We start from the raw sequence: 18,968 nt of genomic DNA, 5'->3' as shown, positions 1-18,968 counted from the left end.
TTTTGTGACTGAGCCGAAGGAGTCTGGGGATGACCTGAATCCAGCCACTGTATGCTTTTCTTCTGTCAGGTTCTCATTTCTTGGGGTGTTCACTTTCCTCTCCGTCTCCCTGCCCTTCCCCCCAAACCCTCATCACTTACTGCTTCGAGAACACACGGCATCCTGTCAAAATCATTAAAAACCACGAAAACCTAAGGACTTCAGAACCAGGATGGAACTAAACCTTCATTAACGGTGCCAGGGCTTCCCTGACTTTGTTTTACAATTTCGAACCTGCGGGCACTCAGAGCCTCCGTCAGAATGCTGTCTGCCTGGGCCTGGAGGCCTGCCAGGTGCCTGCTGTCCCCTGCCCAGACTCTCTGTCACCACGCTGCGCTCACTAGCCTGGGTGCGTTCGCTACCCTTCGCTGGTTCTCACGGAACCACTCCTTGTCTGCATGGACCGCAACTGGGTTGCTTCTTAGTTCCTTGGATTGTTTGCTCCTTCCTTCCTTCAGAATTTATGGAGCATGTGCACTGTGTACTGGGATTTAAAGATACGTAAGATCCATCTGCATTTAATTAAAAAGTGTAGCGGAGGCGGTGGAGCTGTGTGGTGTGCGGGGGGGGGCGGGGGGGAGAGAGAAAGGAGGGGCTCACTGAAGCTGAAGAGACAGGAGGCTTCCTCCTGACAGCTTTTCAGAGCTGGAGTTCACAGGGTAAAGCTTCTCCGGGCAAAGGGAAAAGGAAGGGTATAAGGTATACCAGAGGACCGAGACAGCTCTTGGAAAGACATTTGGTTGGAAAATCAAGTCTTTTAGTGTGCCCGAAGGCTAGGTATAGAGAGGTGGAGGAGGGCAGAGGGAAAGTCATCTGCTCTGAGGCAGGGAAAGGAAGATCTTGTATATCATCCCAGGGAATTTGCAGTCCTCAGACTATGGGAGTCACGGAAGGTTTATAGTCAGTAGAGTGATGTCCTCAGATTCGTTTTTGGAAAGATGACCCTGGAAACTGTTGGGAGGACTTTTTTAGAGGTTGAGGCATAGGAAGGCAGAGTGGCCCCTCAGATGTGGGGTCTGGGCTTAGCCTACAGAGTATTGATGGAGAGCCATGGGCCTTTCTTGTGCAAGTGGCCTTAGGATGGGTATACAGAGTAGGTTCTTTTCGGCTAGGCCCTTCCTGACCTCATTGGGTTGGTCTGACTTCAGGCCCCTGCCTCTCGGCCTCTTCAGGGCTTCTGTGATTTACCAGGAGAGGAGGTGGGTCTTTATATTTGACTACTGTAAGCCCCCTTCTTCTGCCTACTAGACTTTGCTTAAACCTGCCAGCACCTTCCTAACTTGGCTGACCTCCCCTGGGTCAGACCACTTGGCTCTCTGGAGCTTTCATCTGCCAAAGCTGATCTGGCCAGTGATCATTTCTCGTACCATTCTCTCCTGTCCTGTTCCTGCCGAGGCCCTTGTGGTTATAGGAAGACCCAAAGCCTTCTGCAGATGGGACCTGGGCCATATTCTCAAGGTTGACACCCCTGCCCCACCTCCTTACGGCTCTGTTCCTGCAGCAGAGATTTTCCAGCAGACAGTTACACTAAATTGTAAAAGTTTATGTTGTACTTTTGAGTTGAGACTCTTCTAAAGGGGAAAAAAAAAGGAGGGGGGCATTGGAAACGTATGTTTTATGAATTGCTCTGAGTAGTGACAAATTTTTCTAACGAAATGCTAAGAAGCTCTTAAAATTAGGTTTATTTGGGGCGCCTGGGTGGCTCAGTGGGTTAAAGCCTCTGCCTTCAGCTCAGGTCATGATCCCAGGGTCCTGGGATCGAGCCCCGCATCAGGCTTTCTGCTCAGTGGGGAGCCTGCGTCCTCCTCTCTCTCTCTGCCTGCCTCTCTGCCTACTTGTGATCTCTGTCTGTCAAATCAATCAATCAACCAATAAATAAAATCTTTAAAAGAATAGATTTGTTCGTTATTGTCATATTGATTCTGATCTGGTGTTTTGTTTCAAAGTTTGAGGTTTTTTTTTATCCTCCACCCACCAATTGTGTTGATAACAAGGGAACTGTTTTATAATGTGAGGGGGAAGCACAGCAGGGCTCTGGGGCTGGGCATGGTGCACTCAATTAACCTTCATGTTTCACATCTCATCACTGCAGTGTGGCAAGGCGCTCCCTGGCCTTTCAAAGCAGGAGGACTGCTGTGGAACTGTGGGTACCTCCTGGGGCTTTAACAAATGCCAGAAATGCCCCAAGAAGCCATGTAAGTGACATTTCATCATTCCTTTGAATGTTAATGTAGCCTATCTGTTGCCTTATGATTACTGGTTTAACGGTGAGATAGCGTTGGACTCTCAAAGAACTCTTAACTGAATTCTGGAACATGGTACTATAATTTGCATTTCCAGAAACCTTGCTGCAAGCCCGAGAAAGATTTCCTGTCGATTCCGTGGTTTAATAAGCAGTTCTCAGTTGCTTCTCCCGTCGGATTACTTATTTTTAAAAAGTGTTTGAAGAGCTAAACTAGGCTCATTTTCCTCAGGTGAAGAAAAAGTAAGATGTCTTTAAAAATCATAAATGTTTCAAAAACTGATAAAAAGTTAGTGAAACTGTTATTTCTTAGGTTAAATTCCTTAAATGGAATTTTTATTAATAGCCACAGTAGAAGTTTGTGATACTGTTAAGTTTCCAGATTTCACTAAAAAAAAAAAAAAAAAAAAAAAAGATTAAAAATCACGAGGACACAGTACTTTCCCCTTCTCAGTCACCACTTTTTTTTTTTTTTTTAAGATTTTCTTTTTTTCTTGAGGGGCAGAGAGAGTGAGTGTGTATGCCATTGTGCACACACATGTAGGGGGAAGGGCACAGGTAGAGGGAGACGGTAGGGGAGAGAGAAGCAGACTCCCCACAGAGCATGGGGCTTGATCCCAGGACCCTGACATCATGACTTGTGCTGAAGTCAAGATTCAGACTCAACTGACTGAGCCACCCTGGCGCCCCAGTCACTGCTTTTTTATACCATTTCAGTTCTCAGTGACTTGAATATATATTGATACCACACATTTTGGTTAGTCTATAAATTCTGGTTTTTAGAACCTATTGATTTGAGTAGATCCAGATTTGTGACTCTCTGTTACTTTTTTCCCAATTACAGTTAGTATTTTTAGTTTTTGAATGTGGCATTAACTCTGGCTGATTCGTAAGAGGAATATTTTAGAAAAATAGAGGTAACCTGATTTTTTTTTTTTTTGATACTTACTTACCACATTTTTCCCAAGAAAGCAAGGGATATTTTTCTCAGTCATCTTCCTTTGCCTTATATAACTAAAGATTTTTGTAGTAGGTTTTTACACTTCGTGTTGCAAGGAATTTCTCATTTACTTCAGTTGGATAATTTTTATTTATTCTTCTTAAGCACCTGTTGATTTGATATTCTCAGTTGCCTTTCACACCTCTGTCCAATCCAGAATCTGCCGTCTCAGAATCACCGCTCCACAGCTTTGTTTTATGTCCTACTGTTCTGCCATTATAGTAACTTGTTGTCAATAATTGTCTCATTGCCTCTCATGTGGACCTCCTTGTCTCTCAACTTTATGTGTGTTTTTTTTTAACATGGAACACTAAAATTACTAAGAAGGCAATTGAGAACTGCTTATTAAAGCACGTAATGCCTTAAATTTCATTTATTTTCTTGATACTCCTTTTTTTTTTTTTTTCTGAGGACTGATTTGTGAAAACACCCACCAAAGTTTCCCGTAACTAGTGAATTCTTCATTTAGGGAGTCACATAAATAAAGACCTTCATTATGAGAATGTCCCCTGTGGACTTTTATGCTGATTTAATAATGATTGGTAATGTGGATTTCCAGTAAGTGGGTTGAGTGTGATAGCTCCTCCTCACTGAAAGATCCATGTGCCTAAAATTATTCTGGAAACCTGACCAAAGGGATATCCAGGAGAGATCTGATATGATTTAAAGAGCATGGACTTTGGAGCTCAGTAGACCTGAATTTGACTCCCAACTTGGTCATTTGCTGTTAAGTCTTAATGGATCATGAAACAAGAGTCAGTATTCAAAATGTTGTAAAAGCTTTGATTTTTTTTTTTTAATGGCCTATCCCTCATTATACTGTGTAAGTTTGTCTGTAGAAATATTGTGGAGGGGGCAGTGTGTTTCCTGCCTCTAGGTCTAAGGACTGCAGAAGCTAAAGTCCAATTCTTCCAACTTTATTCTGGGGCCAAGTTCATGTTCTCTAATACTTGTTCCATCTTTTCCCTTATCTTGTTTCTTTTTCTTATCCCTCCTTCTCTCTGTGTTTTTTGCTTAACTGCCTCCCTTTCCTCCATTTTCTGAATTCCAAAGTTGCAAGAGAGGGACAGAAGTTAGGGGTAAAGTGAATCCTAGATTCTTGTTGTTTCTTAATCCCTAACCTCTATTCTTGACCTTCTGTAGTTTTTATTTAGAATTGTGTTTTCTTTAAAAAAAAAAAAAAAAGAATTGTGTTTTCTGAGCATAAATAAATTCATTGCTATAAATGGTTTTGTTAATTCTATATTTTAGTCCTAGTAATAATTAAAGGAGAATGTGAAAGTACAAAGTTGCTATCACTTCTGACTAAATGCTGATGAAAATAAATTCATGTTGGCTCACGTAATGTATAAAATTGAAGCAATTGATTTCATTTCAGGAAGGGCAATGTGGATTATGACTGAAGTAAACTATTAACATCTTGACATTTACTTTGTTTGTGCTGTCCTAAGTGACTCACTCCCAAGAAACACACTCAGGGTCACATTCTTCCTGTGTCATTTAGAAACTTTCCTTTCCTTGGTTCATACTACTCTCTAAATCATATTCATTTTGGAAGAGAGCAGACTTTCCTTGGCTTTATATGCTATGGTTTTGTGTTCCATGCCCTTTTTAAAAAAAATTTTCACTTAAAGTAGTTCAAACTTCAGTTTTCAAGTGGCTTTTATTTAATGTTTGAAGTTTTTGTTCAGCCACATACAGAAAGACCGTTCACTGTTGATCAGTTTTTACTGCAAAAACTTAATTTTAAATCTGCAAATGATTCCATTAGATACTCTGTAATCTATTAAAAATGTACTTAGCATGAACAAGTCACTGGTCCTTTAAAAGTTTTTAGAAGAAAATTAACATTGAATCCTAAGCTGAGGAGGACCTGAAGAGATCATCTGGTCTGGCTCTCTGCCTTGAGGTGGATGACTGGTGGAACTTTCAAAACAAGATAGCCTCTCTTTTGCCTTTGAACAGTTCACGGACAGAGATCCCCAAATCTCTGGAGGCACCCTGCTCCAGAGGGTTTCCATTCTGTGGAAGACGAGTTATGTGGCCAAGGAGCTTGAACATGTCACTTTCTTCCTCCTTATAACTCAGTGTTCCAGGACTCCTCACTATAACCCTCTCCCAGAATTCAGAAGGATATGAAGAGATAGGACGTATAACAGAGAAAGGAACTGAAGGAGAAGAGAGGTGGTGAGAATAAAGAATATGTGTTAGGGCCAAAATAATTTTATTTTCCTAAAGAAAATTTCCTTTTTGTTTTGAATTTTCCCTCTTTACTCCTTGTTCAGGTCTTTTTAGTGGTCTCACCATCCACCCTATTTTGATTATTGCCCATTTTCTATTGCTCATCGTCTTCTTAATGAAAGAATAGCTTATGGCAGAAAATAAGGGCATTTGTCATCTTTGAGTGGTTTTGTCAGGCACGGTGGTGATCGTTTTGCATAAATTATATCTAAAAATCCACAAAAGCCCTGACCTGCTCAGTAGATGTGAATACTCGCATTGTATGGACTCACCATTGGAAACCCAGAAAGCTTGTCTCCTAAGGTCGCAGAGCTTGATAGGCAGAGTCAGGATTTGAATTCAGGTCTGCTTGGTCCCTGAAATTATCCTGTATCCAATATGCCACAAAGTCTCTTGAGTCTCACTTAAGGGTGTCGGAATCAGTGAATCCAGTTTTGTTGGTGATTAGTAATGTCAACATTGTATTGTTGGTGAGGATTCTATGATGAACCATACCCATGATCACAGCAGCCCTTCTCATCCCCTGGCTTCTTCTCTTCATCTCCTGTTATTCTCAGGTTCCTAGTAGTAAGAATCCCTTATTACCAGAATATGTGAGCCAGTATTTAGGTGAGCACGCCGTTTATTGTTGAAACTGGGATGCTTCTGAGAGTGAAATGGAGTGCTATTATTAATGAACTTCGCTAGAACAACTGTCTTAACCCAGGCCTGTCCCAAGCAGGCCAGGATGTATGTTCAACTTATAAGAAAATTCAAATGCCTGTAGCAAATCACTGGGGAGGAATAGATCCTTTGTAATGTAAATAATCACTAATTGGAAGAAAATATAGTCTTATGATTCTTTGGATTAATATAATCAAGATTTGCTGACAACTACTTGGGACTCTCTCTGTTGCAGACGAGGAAGTATACTGAAAAACAGGGCTAACATGAAAGAAACTGCTATATATTGAGTTGGGTATCTTAGAAATGAGTAAGACAGACCACTGATGACTTTGGTGGCTTGGGTTATCACACTGGTAGTTTAGGATTGTAAGAACATAAGTATGTAACAAAGAATTATTTCTTCTTACAGCTTATCACGGATATAACCAAATGATGGAATGTCTACAAGGTTACAAGCGGGTTAACAACACCTTTTGTCAAGGTAAGCTTAACTGAATTCATTGGTGTGGACTTCATTGTTTTGGCTTTTGAGGACTCTTGAGTTGTTTTATCATGTTTTCACTCATTAGCTCAGTATGCAAAGGTCATAGCGGTGACTATCTCCTCACTCGATTTAGCTCTAAGGAAATAAAAGAGTTTTAGTATATGGTTACTAGAATTAGTATTTAAACTTCATGGAACTTTTTATCCCCTTATATTAATTTGCGATGAAACTCACAGGAGATTAGATTCCATTACGGAGCCCCTTGTGGTCTCCAGGTTAGTCACTGCCTGTCCATGTGTGGGCAGATGCATATATGCAGATGACTACACACATGTTCCTAGCAGTACTGCTTCCTTGCAGACACATGATTGGGTAGGAGACTTCTTTTTTTCCCCCCTCATCAGAATATTGCTAGCCACCTTGAAGCATTGAGGTCTTAAATATCAGGGTGAATGCACTCTTAGGCAAAGTGAAAGCTGTGTAGCTAAATGTGAAGTGTCCTGAGTACTTTTGCTCAGTTTTTTCTGAACCACGTAGAAGAGTTGAGCAAGCAGAGGGATCCTCAGAGATCACTTAGCCTGCCCAGCGTCTGTACCATATAGATGGAGACGTTCAAGCCCAGACTGGCTAAGAGGCTTTTATGAGTCTGGAATGGAGGTTAGAACTCAGGTTGACTAATGCCTCATTTAGTACACAAAGATGATCGCAAATTTTATGTCACTTACTTTGTGAAATGTTCAATTAATGCTCTTAATTTCCCCTTACATGTCTGGGATAAAGGTGTTATTAGTAACTTAGAAGTATGTCTGTGTTGAAATAAAGAGCCTTCAAGAATCTTAGTGAACCAGGGTGCCTGGGTGGCTCAGTGGGTTAAAGCCTCTGCCTTCGGCTCAGGTCATGATCCCAGGGTCCTGGGATCGAGCCCCACGTCGGGCTTTCTGCTCAGCGGGGAGCCTGCTTCCTCCTCTCTCTCTGCCTGCCTCTCTGCCTACTTGTGATCTCTGTCAGATAAATAAAATTAAAAAAAAAAAAAAAAAGAATCTTAGTGAACCAAGACCTGTGTCAGGAACACAGCACACATTTTCTGACTTGTTGTCTGGGGCTCAGTATCCTTGACCAAGTATGTATTTATAGGACAGAGTAAATGAAGGTAATGTTACAAAGTATGGATTAATTCCTACTAAAAGGGCTCATTTCAATGGACTATCTTAATTACCTGAGAATTTTCTCAAGCTGTTCCATATTGCATCTAACTTTTATGATTTGTAGAGCTTTTTAGCACACACAGAATTTTCTTTTGAAATTCACAGAGGTGTACCATGTGTTTAAAAGTTTTGCCTTAAAATATGATAAGCCCTCATGTGAAAGAGTATTGGGAAAGTTAGATTTAACTGCTCAAGACACTTATTGAAAAACCTCTGTAAACCTTAGTAACGAGAATAACAGATTAATCAATATTACCTAGGAATCGGTAGAATTTAAAACATCCTTAAAAGATTCTGTGAAAAGAGGGAAGATTGAATTAAATGGATGGAAGAAGGAATATGTCAAATGAATATATGTTCTACAGTGTAAATGAAGTGACTGTTTCACAGATTTGGATACAAATCTATATGACAAGCCCTAGCCCATTTTTAGAATATGTTAGTAGAAGCAGAATGAACTTGGAAGTAACAATCTTGTCCTGTGCCATTCAGACTGCATTTGAGGTTTGGGTGTTTGGTGTTCGTTGTCTCTTGGCTGGTAAGGACAACAAAGCTTGCTAAGGGCCTGGAAACCCGAGGGTGTTTAGCCCTGGAGAAGTGCAGACTGAAGAGAAATGTAGTGGCTGCCGTACAAACCTGACTTTAAATGTTTGATTAACTGTCCTACAAAACAAGTCTCTGATGAGTTCCTTCAAAAAACCAGTCCATAGGATGGAGTTGAAAGGAAGCATATTTATAACTACAAGCAAACTTTTTGTGTGGACTAGCATTCGCCAACACTGAAATGCCTTTGGAAGTGCTGAACTTCCTGCATGTGGAGGTGATCCAACAGACCCTTATTATAGCTAGCCAGGGACGTGTCTGTCCTGGGCAGAGCATGAGGTTGTGTGACTTTGTAGGTACATTCCGGTTGTCTGATGCTCTCGGTATTCTGTTGGCTGTGGATGAGAAGAAAGAAATGACATCTCGGACTGTCCCTCAGATTTTAACCCCTAGACAGGAAGTTTCCTGAAGTGTGCCCTGTGATGAGGTATACCCTCCTGCTCCTTAGACTGTAGACAGACGAGGATCCCTACTTATCCTTCTCCATTGTAAACCTGTGTGCCTTAATGGCGGACACTCTCCAGAACGTCACCTTTTCCCAACCGCAAATGATGAGGAGTATACGTGTTTTTGTGGTTGCAATGGGATGGGGTGTGGGATATGGACATTATTAATCCCAATTAAAACTGAGACACAGAGGGGCACCTGGGTGGCTCAGTGGGTTAAGCCTCTGCCTTCAGCTCAGGTCATGATCTCAGGGTCCTGGGATCGAGCCCCACATTAGGCTCTCTGCTCAGCGGGGAGCCTGCTTCTCCCTCTCTTTCTCTGCCTGCTGCTCTGCCTACTTCTGCCTACTTGTGATTTCTCTGTCAAATAAATAAATAAATCTTTAAAAAACAAAACAAAACAAAACTGAGACACAGAGTAAGTAACTTTACCAAGATCACACAGATAATAAGAGGCCCGGCCAGGCTTGAACTCCTAAACCACATCATTTTCCATGTGCCGCATGACCTCGTTTACTGATTTTATATGTATCTGGAAGTATGACTGAGGTAGATATAGCTCATTAGAACAGAAGACATGCCATCTGTTGTGAGGAGTAATAGGAGTCAAAGTAATTAATAATAATTTGGTTGTGTAATAAGAAAGGATGGTTATCCAATATATTCCTCTTTCTAGCTGGTTCAAGGTTCTACCGGTATTTTAAAAAAAAACCATGATGGAAGTGGAAGTAAAAATTTGCACCTATTACCCTGGTTGTCTTATTTAGTGAAATAGAATAAAGAATCCTTTAAATAATTGCTTGATTATTGTTGTTAATTTTGTATTTTCCTCCTCCGGTATGGCTGGTATGGAGTGGCCTTTCGCAAGTTTTGTTCATACTGAGCCTATCTTAATGGTTCCATCTCGTTCTTTGCACTGATGGTCAAGAACACCAAATCCTGGCTTACATTTGTCTCAGGAGGATATTTGCAGAACAGCGTTACGCTTTTTGGCATGGATTCTGGAGTGAAGTATCGCAGAAAATTCTATTTCATGGTGCCTCCAAAAGGCACTGCTAAATTACACTATAGAGGAGGTTGACTCATAAAATAATATGATTTCATTCATCATAACCTATTAAAATTACTTTTGAGAGAAGGGCTGAATTTCACTCCCTTTGTGACACTATTAGTCAGCACAATTAAATAGAACTTTCTCACATTACATATGTACACTCTTTTTTCCGAGAACGTTGAAGCTTTTGATTTTGTTTTGCTAGAGTTTTTCAAAAGGAGCCCATTAACCACTAATTGCTTGTGCGTTCCACATTGTTCTTAGAGTTTAATGTCTTCTCAGTTTACAAAGCTCATTTAACATTAAAATGATTAATAACTAGAATTACATTATTTCCTTCACCTACGCGAACTAATGTCCTGAAACAACGTTTAGTAATGTGGGCTCAGTCACAAAGAACCAACTGTGCACAAGTTAATTTGAGGAGCTTTGGAATAATTGCCCTCAAAGTTGGGCTTTTTTTTCTTCTCTAGCGGTGCTGCAATTATCTTTTCAAAGGAATGATTTATTACATATACACCCACGGAGCTTAAAACCTGCCCTCACTACCCTTAACATGACGGAATTGTGATTTTCTTCATTTATCATAACAAACAACGCAAGCATATTCCGTGGTGGATCTAGAGTAACATTTGTCGTTCGATTATTGTGCAAAAGTTCGACGTAGAGCTAGAATTAAAGGGGTTCGTGCCTCCTGAATAGGATAATAGGGATGCCTGCTTTCATACTCCCCGACTCTAGAGCTCAGTTCTTCCTGCATTTTGAGAACTCCTTGCTTGCCCATTACTTTGTCACGAGATGAACGAACTCTTAAAAAATTAGACATAAGTCCAAGCTTTAAAAATACATTTGGTTCTGAAATTACTTGGGGACCCATCTGTTCAGTGAAATCTTTTGTTAAAAACAAATACATCTTTGGATCCGTTGAAATTACCCACTTCATGAGCTATAAGGATAAAACCCACCTAGTATTATTTTGTGCATTTTTTAGCAATGCCAAAATATGTAAGTGAGAGACATCTACACTTTCATGATCCAGTGTTTGTATATTCCTTTTTCATAGATAATCTCGAAAATATTAAATTTAAAAATATTCAGTGATCCCCAACCATTAATTGGCAGGGCTCTCCTGAGCTACAGACTAAGGATAAGTAATGACTAAGACAACCTTCCTGACCTTGGATTTAGTGTAATTAAATCAGTTGGAATCAGCAGGACACAATTTGCTTTGTTCACTCTTCCAACGAGCTAAATTTTAGCTGACTCCAGATGAGCCTGTTAACGCAAATATGAAAGAGCTGCTCACATAACTTTCTCTTGGTGTCATTTTATTACACTGGTTTTTCTGCTTTAATAAAATAAATTTACAAAACAGATACATGGGACATCATCATACCCAATACAAAACTTTCACTCTGGAGCTTCTTTAAGATGTTGCCCCACACTGCATTTGAAACCAGATTTTGTTTGGAACATAGAAAGGATAATGGACATTTTTTTTTCAGGGGCATTTCCGGTTATTAAATGAAACTTACTCCACATCAGTAAGCCATACATGGGATTTTTGGGTTCTGAAGAGCTTGGCTGAACTATAGCTTCTATTTCAGACCTCTTAATCATTATAAAAAATTGTGACTGCAGTATGGTAAGCATATAGAAGAAGACTGGTCTTCACGTGCTTTGAGAAAACTAGAAAGTACAGGTTTTAAGAAAACTTGCTTGGCTGGAGAAAAGAATGTGGCTGTGGCATAGTGCTGGGTTCACGTAGAGTCATCATTTACAGTTACTTTCAGAGGTACAGTTAGTGGAAATTAAGATGGTTTTTTTCCCATATAGTTAGTTATTAAATGAGTTTAATCTATTTTATGAGGTTTTGCAGTCAGCATCATTTCTTATATCCTGTGCTTGCTTTCTGGGTTTTTTTTAAAGGTAGGTTTCCCAGACAAAATATAGGACACAGAGTTAAACTTGAATCTCATATAACTAGCAAATAATACTAAAAAGTACCTGTTTATCTGAAACTCAAATTTAATTGTGTGTCCTGTATTTGCCAGTCTGTATTTCAAGATGATGTTCTTTCACAGTTCTTTAAATGAGGGCCCCTGAGAAGTACATACTTTAGAGGTCTGAAAAAATTTTTCTTTTGAGCTTCTTCTATAAGGAGACTGGTCAGGGGGCACCTGGGTGGCTCAGCATGTTAAGCCTCTGCCTTCGACTCAGGTCATGATCTCAGGGTCCTGGGGTGCCTGGGTGTCTCAGCAGGTTAAGCCTCTGCCTTAGACTCAGGTCATGATCTCAGGGTCCTGGGATCGAGCCCCGCGTCGGGCTCTCTGCTCGGCGGGAGGCCTGCTTCCCTCTCGCTCTGTCTGCCTCTCTGCCTGCTTGTGATCTCTGTCAAATAAATAAATAAAATCTTAAAAAAAAAAAAAAAAGACTGGTCAGGTGTACTGCTCTAGGTGGTTTTCTAGCAATACATTATACTGATGTATTCTGACTTCTTTTTGATACTTTTCCTCCTTTGGAGATATTCTCTCTTTCTCTCTTTTGAGATCTTTGAATCCTTTTTTTCCTGCCGTTTTATCATGGTGTATCAATATTTGCATTTATTTTGACTTTTCTCAGTAGACAGAGTGTATTGGCCATCCATATAGTCATGTCTCTTCTCAGATTTGAAAAATGACCAGCTATTATCTCTTCAGATTCTGTTTTTCCACCACCTTCTCAGCTAAACTCCTGTTGACTAGTTTGGGGAACCTCTCTGAATTTCATGCCTCTGAATAAGTCTTTCGTGCTTGTATCCTTTTGTCCTTTCTTACTTTCTTTGGCTGCATTTTGAATGAATACATCTTACAGTTTTCTAATTCTTGCTTTATTCTGCCCATCTGGACTCTCTGCCATCCATTATACTTTTTGTTTTGAGACTGTTTTCCTCTTCTGAGGTTTCTGATGATTTTTCAAAGCTACCTGTTCTTATTTCTTTTGAAGGTATTCATTTAACTTTTTTTTTCTTTTTTTTTTTTAATTTTTATTCATTTGACACAGAGAGAGAGAGATCACAGGTAGGCAGAGAGGCAGGCAGAGAGAGAGGGAAGCAGGCTCACCGCTGAGCAGAGAGCCCAATGCGGGGCTCGATCCCAGGACCCTGAGATCATGACCTGAGCCGAAGGCAGAGGCTTAACCCACTGAGCCACCCAGGTGCCCCTCATTTAACTTTTTAAGCATGTTGAAAAGTTTAGCGGGATTTCAGTTGCTGAGGAAGAAATTTCTGCACAGTTGCCTGCAGGTTTTTGTCTTCAGTTGCTAAATTCTTGGCTGCCCGTGTTTCTTCCTAGTCACTAGCCCCAGAAATTCAATGGCTCCATCTACTGCCATGTATTTCTGGGATAGGTCAGGTTTACTGGGATATTTGTCTTGTTTTTTTTTTTTTTTAATTAATTTTCTTTTATAATTTATCTGCAGTTGCTGTGTATTTGGAACAACAGAGAATGCCAAAGCATCAAGTGTCTGTGTAATATTTCTTTGACATATATCCATATCAGGGTTGAGCTTTTTAAAATTCAAGATATCAGTATTGGAATGTGGTATTTAAAGTGTACATATTTTTACAGATTTTCTTTGAGGATGCTAAAAAGCATTGAGAAAGCTTCAAATTATATAAATTAAATGTTATTCAAAGATTGTCTTTTCTCCTGTTGTAATTAAGTAGCCCACAACATCAATGTATTAACCATCTGCCATTCATTATCTCATTCATTTTAGTTAATGATGATTTAAGTGGGAGTACTTTGAGAAATATTAGAATATAATAAGACTCAATTCCTGCCCTTAGAAGATCACTGTTCTCATATAATTAAAATATCAAAGCAGCATATAGTAAATGCTTAAGAAATGAATCAGAAGAGGGGTGTCTGGGTGACTCAGTGGGTTAAAACCTCTGCCTTTGGCTCAGATCATGATCCCAGGGTCCTGGGATCGAGCCTCACATAGGGTTCTCTGCTCAGCAGGGAGCCTGCTTCCTCCCACCCCGCCTGCCTCTCTGCCTGCTTGTGATCTCTGTCCAGCAAATAAATAAATAAAATCTTAAAAAAAAAAAAAATGAACCAGAAGAGAGAAATTTCTGATTTAAAAACCTATTCTTTAAAACCTATTCTCTGCTGTTTATAAAATAAATGGTACCTATTGTTTGAAATTTAGAAACTAAAGAAATGTATAGAAATACAAATTACCTTAACCTCCCTCAAAAACTGATACATTTTGCTATAGTTCCTTCCAATCACATGTATGTATATATTTTTTGAGATTATAATTCATGGATAAGTGCAAAGTGAAACTTTTTCTTTTTTACTTAATAGATAATACATTCTGATGTTATTAAATCTTAGAAAAATTGTTTTAATGCTGACCTAGTATCCAATTAAATGGATATAGTATAATTCATTTAGCCATCCCCCTAAAGTGCTATTTTCAGATTAGTTTCTATTTTTTTCGTAGTATATATACTGTCACCGGCATACTTGAACACAAAGCTTCAATGAATCTGTGCTTATATTTACAAGAGAAATTATGGGTTCCAAGCTGTGATTCTTCCTGTGAACGTTGCACAATGTCCATTTCCCTTCTCACTAACACTAGGGAGTTTATTCACTGTGTCCCTCCTCTCCTCTTCTACTTCCTTTCTTTACAAATTTGAAAACACACAGAGGGCAGTGAAATAGTATTTTTCTTTGCATAGGCCCTGTATATTTCTATTTAAATACAGAAAATACTATATTTTAATATCTAATTAATCTAATTAATTGATCTAAATAGAATTTAATATATAGATATAAAAATATTTATAAAATATATTCCCCAGGTATTTTTTTAAAGGATTTAATTATTGGGGGGAGGGCAAGAGGCAGAGGGAGAGAATCTTCAAGCAGGCTCCACGCTCAGCAAGGAGCCCCTTGGCACAGGGCTAGATCTCACCACCAATGAGATCATGACCTGAGCCAGAATCAAGTTGAGTGCTTAACCAACAGAGCCACCCAGGTGCCCCTGTTGCTCTATTTCTAATTACTGTTGATTTTAGTGACGTGAGGCTTTTCTCCTTATGGTATTACTTGCATAAGAATAACTTGATAGTTTTCTTTTTTCTAATGCAATACATTTCCTCTCTGGTCATCATTGCTTACGTATGTTTCCTTGCCCATGTATGTATCTTACTAGCATTTACTGAGAGCCCAGTTGGTGGGGCCACTGTGTTGGATGCTTCAGGTATGTCATAATCCAACAACCCCGTGAGATAAGTAGTAGTATCTTTTTTTTTTTTTTTTTTTGACTGATAATGAAACTGAATCTTGAGGCTCAAAGAAATTAACTAATGGAGGGTTACATATCCGGGGAGTGGTAGAATTTACTTCTGCAACCTGGGCTCTCCTTCCTGTGCTACTAGCATGTATGTAGCTATTTATAGTTTATGAAAGTACTTTTTTTAAAAAAAAATATTTATTTATTTATTTATTTATTTGAGAGCGAGACAGACCACGGTGAGGGGAAGGGGCCAAGGTAGGGGAAAATAGAGAATCCCAGGCAGGCTCCAGGCTCCATGCCCAGCAGCAAGCCTGACTTGGGCCTCGATCTCACAACCCCGAGACCGTGACCTGAGCCAAAATCAAGAATCAGATGTTCCTACTGGGTATTTACCCTAAAGATAGAAATGTAGTGATCCGAAGGGGCACGTGCACTTGAATGTTTATAGCAGCAATGTCCACAATAGCCAAACTATGGAAAGAACCTAGATGTCCATCAACAGATGAATGGATAAAGAAGATGTGGTATATATATTCAATGGAATACTGTGCAGCCATCAAAAGAAATGAAATCTTGCCATTTTCGATGACGTGGATGGAACTAGAGGGTATTATGCTTAGCGAAATAAGTCAATCAGAGAAAGACAACTATCATATGATCTCCCTGATAGGAGGAAGTGGAGAAGCAACTTGCGGGGAGGGCTTGGGGGGTAGGAAAAGAAGAAATGAAACAAGATGGGATCGGGAGGGAGCCAAACCATAAGAGACTCTTAATCTCACAAAACAAACTGAGGGTTGCCAGGGGGAGGGAGGTAGGGAAAGGGTGGTGGGGTTATGGACATTGGGGAGGGTATGTGCTATGGTGAGTGCTGTGAAGTGTGTAAACCTAGCGATTCACAGACCTGTACCCCTGGGGCCAATAATACATTATGTGTTTATAAAAAAAAATTTAAAAATTATTTAAAAAACAAAAAAAAATTTTAGATGCTCACTGAACTGACTGAGCCACCCGGGTTCTCAGAAAGTACTTTTTTTTTTTTTTTTAAGATTTTATTTATTTACTTGATAGAGCGTGCGTGAACACAAGTAGGTAGAGAGGCGGGCAGAGGGAAAGGGAGAAGCAGGCTCCCTGCTGATGTGGGGCTGGATCCCAGGACCCTGGGATCATGACCTGAGCCAAAGGCAGATGCTTAACCAACTGAGCCACCCAGGCGCCCCCTACTGGAAGTACTTTAACACATTTTGTCAGGTCTTTAATTCTTGACAATGACCACACTTGCTTGTTACAAGTGGGGAAACCATGAAGGGCAGTGTGATGCTTGCCAATCCTTTCACAATCTGTGTTTCGCTCAGGCTCCTTTGCTGGTTTGGTTTAGAAATCATGAAGTTCTCCAGACATCATCAATTATTTTTATAGCAAGTTGTCTTGTAAATGTGTCTGCTGTGTCGCTTAAAACCTTTTTTTTTTTATATTATTAGTAAGTCATTTACCGCCTCAGTTTTTTCCAGAAGTCTTTAATGAGCAGAATATTTATGCTTCTAAATGCATTTGTGTTAATTTGTATGATTTTGTTTTGTATTTATGCTTCTGTGCTTTTGTTTAAGCTTGAGCTCCTTTGGATGCTGAGGTACTCCTTTTCTGGTATCTTCTGTCCTCGCACCAGGTGTGGGTGAGCCCAGCCAGGCTCAGTCATGCATCTGTAATCTGCCGCTTGGTGCCCAGGGCTGGATGGTCTAGGATGGTCTTGGCTGGGATGTCTCCACCATCTTCCGGAATCTCTCATCTTCTGGGCAGCTAATGTGCACTGTTCTCATGGTGGTAGCAGGGCTCCAAGAAAGAATAAAAGCACACAAAGCTTTTTAGGCCGAGGCTTGGAATTGATACACTGTCTCTTCTACCGTAGTCTAGTGGCTGAAAGTCAGAAGTCACAAGACCCGCTCACATTCAGGGGGAGGGGAATTGGACTCTACCCCTTCATGGGAGGACCTGTGAAGTCACACAATGAAAGGCAGGGAGAGGTAGAGAGGTGGAGAATTGGGGTCATTTTGACAATCAGTCTGCAACATCCTGATGCTTCACCCTGACTCAGGAAATAGAAGTGCCTTTGCCTGGGGAAAAAGGAAATGAAGATATTTACTTATATTAATGTGAGGTCACTATACATCTATGTATGGAGCCATATTGACAAAGTATTGGTGAATAAAAACACTATTCTGGTGATTATATTAGAAACTGTGTAGTTTGTTATATATTTAAGATTTTATTTATTTATTTGACAGAGAGAGAGATCACAAGTAGGCAGATAGGCAGGCAGAGAGAGAGAGAGGGAAGCAGGCTCCCTGCTGAGCAGAGAGCCCAACTTGGGCCTTGATCTCAGGACCCTGAGATGGTGACCCGAGCCGAAGGCAGAGGCTTTAACCCACTGAGCCACCCAGGTGCCCCTAGTTCATTATATTTTTAAATAAACTTTGTATCTGTGTGTAACCTGTATGTAGAACAATGCACTCTCTTTTCCAGAAATAATCCTAGCCTGACTCTTATAAGAATAGATCAATTTGGATTTCTTAATGAATTTCCAGATTGTCTAGTCTTTGTTTTTTCATGTCTGCTCCTTTCACTCAGCAACATGTGGCCAGTACCAATTCCTAATATTCACAGTTCTGGCCAGTGACGTGATAATATCCATTGATGTCTTCATTTAAAATCTTTTCAATACGTTTTTCCCTTTCTTCAGTGTGTTCTCTGACTTCTCTGTCTATGCAGTATTCTCTAGTTAGCATTGTCTCTAAAGTTGCTTTCAGTTCCACAACCTAAGGGCATTAATTTTTGTGATGTTTATTTCTTTCTAGGAAGAAATAGGGAATGTGTATATGACAGCAGTGTGGGTATAAATATGAGATTTAGAATCCATTGTTCTTGCTATGTATTTGGAAAGTTACAGTAGAAAATCAGTAGGTAGAAGTTAAGTCTGGAGCCCACCAGACTTGATAGATCAGTTCTTCAAAACACTTAAAAATGTTTAAAATTCTTTTTATTTAGCTGCCAGAAATTCATCACAGCGCTCTGCTATATTTAGTGTTTTAATCCCAGTGCTGTGGTACTTAATGTGATTCTGGATCAAGTTTTACAGAAGTCAGTGACTAAGAGAGGATTGATGTGTTACTGATTTGAAGGGGTTCTTTTACCTTCCTAGGCATTTTTCTGGAGCTTCTGCTGCAGTTTCTAGTTTAAGTAAGCACAGAATTTTTGGTAGAACTTAAACAGCTTTTGGTCTGGACTTGAGCTTCATGTTTCAGCATTTAAGAACCAGTTTGGGACTCATTCTGATCCATTTGAGAGTGTTTTTCTAGTGTGTCTTCTTACTGCGCTTATATCACTGGGATAGGATTCAAAAAGGAAGTGTCTGTTTATTTTATTCACTTTTCTTCAGGAAAGACAGTGGTGAAGTGAGTCATTAGCACGTTGTATTTTCCAATAGCTCTTTGACCTGAATCTCTGGGGCTATAAAATCAATGGGAAGATGACTGTTGTATCACGAGTGATGAGGAAAGCCCATGATGGATTCATGTTCCTGTGAATGTTTCAAGGAAAAATTAATGTCGTGTCTGTAGACTAGAGTCAGAAATCCAAGACCAACAGAGATGTGTATGTTATTAGTGTTTTCCATGTGTAGCACACATGTAGCAAGAAATAAAT

General features: G+C 39.9%; 1 protein-coding gene across 3 annotated transcripts in view; it reads left to right on the top strand.

Moving 5' to 3' along the window:
• Positions 1–18,968, top strand: part of LOC111158428 (latent transforming growth factor beta binding protein 1) — a 415,776-nt gene that overhangs the window by 228,689 nt on the left and 168,119 nt on the right. For all 3 annotated transcript variants that reach the window (XM_022520435.1, XM_022520437.1, XM_022520436.1), the window contains 2 exons: positions 2,132–2,234; positions 6,598–6,669. In XM_022520435.1, coding sequence (XP_022376143.1) covers positions 2,132–2,234; positions 6,598–6,669 — 175 coding nt within the window. The remainder of the gene's footprint in view (positions 1–2,131; positions 2,235–6,597; positions 6,670–18,968) is intronic.

The sequence above is a fragment of the Enhydra lutris genome, unplaced genomic scaffold (genome assembly GCF_002288905.1).
Source record: "Enhydra lutris kenyoni isolate GAN:26980312 unplaced genomic scaffold, ASM228890v2 scaffoldscaffold59, whole genome shotgun sequence".
NCBI lineage: Eukaryota > Metazoa > Chordata > Mammalia > Carnivora > Mustelidae > Enhydra > Enhydra lutris.
This window is presented reverse-complemented; position numbering and strand designations above follow the sequence as displayed.